This window comes from Egretta garzetta, unplaced genomic scaffold, assembly GCF_000687185.1.
Source record: "Egretta garzetta isolate BGI_Z169 unplaced genomic scaffold, ASM68718v1 scaffold297, whole genome shotgun sequence".
Classification (NCBI taxonomy): Eukaryota; Metazoa; Chordata; class Aves; order Pelecaniformes; family Ardeidae; genus Egretta; species Egretta garzetta.
Window position 1 is genome coordinate 775,928 of NW_009260410.1, and position 3,179 is coordinate 779,106.

The 3,179-nt window shown below is 45.0% G+C and overlaps 1 protein-coding gene across 1 annotated transcript in view; it reads right to left on the reverse strand.

Moving 5' to 3' along the window:
* Nucleotides 1-3,179, reverse strand: part of CASP8 (caspase 8) — a 24,663-nt gene that overhangs the window by 4,016 nt on the left and 17,468 nt on the right. Inside the window, exons 4-8 of the mRNA XM_009643554.2 lie at nt 2,993-3,098; nt 1,680-1,809; nt 1,529-1,585; nt 1,138-1,205; nt 496-631 (exon numbers count right to left, since the gene is read on the reverse strand). Coding sequence (XP_009641849.1) covers nt 496-631; nt 1,138-1,205; nt 1,529-1,585; nt 1,680-1,809; nt 2,993-3,098 — 497 coding nt within the window. The remainder of the gene's footprint in view (nt 1-495; nt 632-1,137; nt 1,206-1,528; nt 1,586-1,679; nt 1,810-2,992; nt 3,099-3,179) is intronic.

Consider the following 3,179-nt stretch of genomic DNA (forward strand, 5'->3'; position numbering starts at 1 on the left):
GTAAGGCTGACACAAAGCTAGCCTAGCGTGTAAGGTCCAGGCTGGGGTTGCTGCTTAAGGTTGCCGCCTAAGGTTGCAGTTAAACCAGCAAAATCCTAGTGGACTGTTCCGAGTCAGCCAGTAAAAGCTTGATGAGTTGATTAGGGTGTGTCAGCACAGGAAACAGAGCTGACTCAGCCACTACAACAGAAGTATCCTAGAAAGGGAAGGTTGAAATTCAGACCTTTAATGCAGGAAAAGGCTGGGGTTGCTGCTTAAGGTTGCCGCCTAAGGTTGCAGTTAAACCAGCAAAATCCTAGTGGACTGTTCCGAGTCAGCCAGTAAAAGCTTGATGAGTTGATTAGGGTGTGTCAGCACAGGAAACAGAGCTGACTCAGCCACTACAACAGAAGTATCCTAGAAAGGGAAGGTTGAAATTCAGACCTTTAATGCAGGAAAAGAAGTGAGGTTTCTATTTTTGAAGGCACGCAAACTCATCTGTAATGTTCACGGTACCTGCATCCACGTTCGTCCCGTTTCGATCTTTCATATTTTTGGGTTCTGGCACTGCTTCCCTGGCTTTTGCAAAACTGTGATTATTCAGGATCAGGCACACTCCACGGGGTCGGCTAGTCATTTTGTAAGCTTCAAGCTGTCGAAAAGAAAGACTACTGGTGAAACTACTGCACTCTCCTCCAGGCCCTTCTCAGCCCTTGCTAAGTGGCACAGCAGGGTAACGAGCCAGCTGGCTTCCTCTCTAGGCAGCTTTCCCTATACAGCTTTGACTCCCAGGACCTGGCAATGCATTGCCCCACCGCCTTTGGGAGTCTGTGTGCAGAGTGACCTACATCATCACGCTCAGCCCACATGGGGTGCTGCGCTCTCCTGCTTCTCCACGCCCAGCCATCTGCCAACTGTGTATCTCCCAGTATAATAAACTTGGCCTATCTTGCTACCCTTGCAAACGTTTCTGAAGTTTTAACGCTGCAGTGGCTGCTGCCTGTGACTTAGCTTCAGAATAAAGGATATTACAAAGTGGTGCATTTTTCTTTTTCTAGACAGCGCTTTTTAACAGTCAGACTTGTAATAACTGTTCACTTCATGGAGGGATGATCTCTTTGAGATAAAATGATGTTTCTAAGAAACAAACTAACTTACCTGGGAAGATTCATTCCAACTGCCAGGAGAATCAGATGCCACAGATGACGCCAGCCATCTGACATGGGCTGAACACAGACAAAAAAGTTTAAGTACAGAACGTAGCACTAGAGAAAGGAGAGAAGCTCTGTTCCTATTCTCCATCTCCACAAGTACCACCCGGGGTAAAACTGTTCTCTGAAAACACTGAACAGTTGAATGGCTGTTCAATAAGCCGCTAGGTAATCAAGTAAAAGGGAGTAAAATGTGATCAGTTAGTAAGTAACTGGACACTTGATCACTTTTTAGAGAGGCAACTGTGTAAAAAAGTGAGACGCAAGTGGTGTAAAGAGTCCAAAAGCTGAACTAGAGCGAAAAACCTAAACATTGATTTTTTGAGAGTTTCAATTACCTTCAGGGCCTCCTCTGCTGCCCCTCTGTTCCCCTGTGATGAGCATCTCTTCTTCACCTGAAAATCATTTATTATTAGTCCTGTATGATACCTATGTGTCACTTCAAGAATAACTATAGGAAAGAGGCCTTTTTGTTTCATTTTGTTTTACCAAATTCATACTCTTCAATTTTCTTCAACAGGCTGATGTTAATTTTTGCACAGAGACTCTTCAGGATACTTAGGTCGTCTTCTCCCAAAATCCCCTTCTTCTCCATCTCAATGAAAACGTCGAGCATTGTCTGGGTAATCAGAAAGGTAGTTTGCTCTTAGGGCACATCCATGCTGCCACTGGGAGGGAAGCTGCAACATGTGCACGTGACCTAAGCTTTCATGTACTGACAGCACATGCACTCCCCAGAGTCGGTCCAGCTGACTGGTAGCTCAGTTGAGACCTCAGCTGAGTCAATTAAACCCAGTTCAACAAAACTTACAAGTACAAAGCTCTTCTCAAAACGTACTCATTTCCCTTCCGCAGCTCAGAGATGCTGAAATCTAATAAGATCTAATCCAGGAGATCTAATGGTGATCATACAGGAACGTGTAATGTCATTTTTAACGACTGCTTTCAGTCATTTGACTTCCAGTGGCTATCTTGTGCACTTAACTGAAACACAAGAATCACTGTAGTGACCATCTTGAGCAATGGCAAAAATGGGTATAACCAAGCGAGTATGGTGTAGAGATTGCTCTGAAGCAAAAGGGGACCCAAGGGACAGGAGTTCTTGCCAAACAGTGAGTGGCAGAACACAGTGGCCGCCCCAAGGATTTACTAGAACAGCCATCAGTCCATGGTCACAGTCTCTCCTCTAAGAGAGAAAATGCTGCAAGAGTTTTCATTACCCAGAACAAAGTACCCTGCAGTCAGAACTGCAGGCTGAGATAGTGTAAGAGCAGCTGGATCTCCCACAAGCCTATCTGTAAACTCCAAGCTCTTGGGCTTGGTATGGATCTGCTGCTTAGATCCGTATTTTCCAAGTTTGGAAATTAAAAGAACAAAAGCATAAAGTAATAGCCACAGTGGGTGATATTCTGTGTTTGGTAATGGCTCCGAAAGCAGCCAAAAGAAAATCAGTTGGGCAAGATGAGTGGATACACTCATCGGTCTCCCACTGATCAAAGCCACTGAGTCCCCTAAGCCCCGCATGGTGCTTGGACACAAAGGCCTCTGTGCCTGGCACAGGGCGGGCCCAGGCTCTCTGCTCTGTGTCACTGCTGCAGAAGCTACACATAACACCAGCACAGACGAGTCCCACATGCACGGGAGAGCCTATAATACCTTTCCAGGTGCACCTTTTTTCTTACGGTGTTTTCACCATAATAAGAGTGACACCATAAGAAGATTGACGGTCATTCCCCTCATAGCAACCCAGTTGCCTCTATGGATGATAATTTTAAAAAAAAAATAATTAAATAAATTCTTACAGTCTTAGGGTTTAGCCTGCATTTTGGTAATTCTTTCCCCAAAAGAAACTTGAAAGACTTCAGCTCATCTTTAGTGATGTCTTCTGATAGCTGAAAGAGCAGGCATCTACAAAGAGGAATAGAGGACGCTGTTTCATCGTGTTCCCGAGCATGTCCCTTAGCACAATTTAACACCATACCCTTGAAC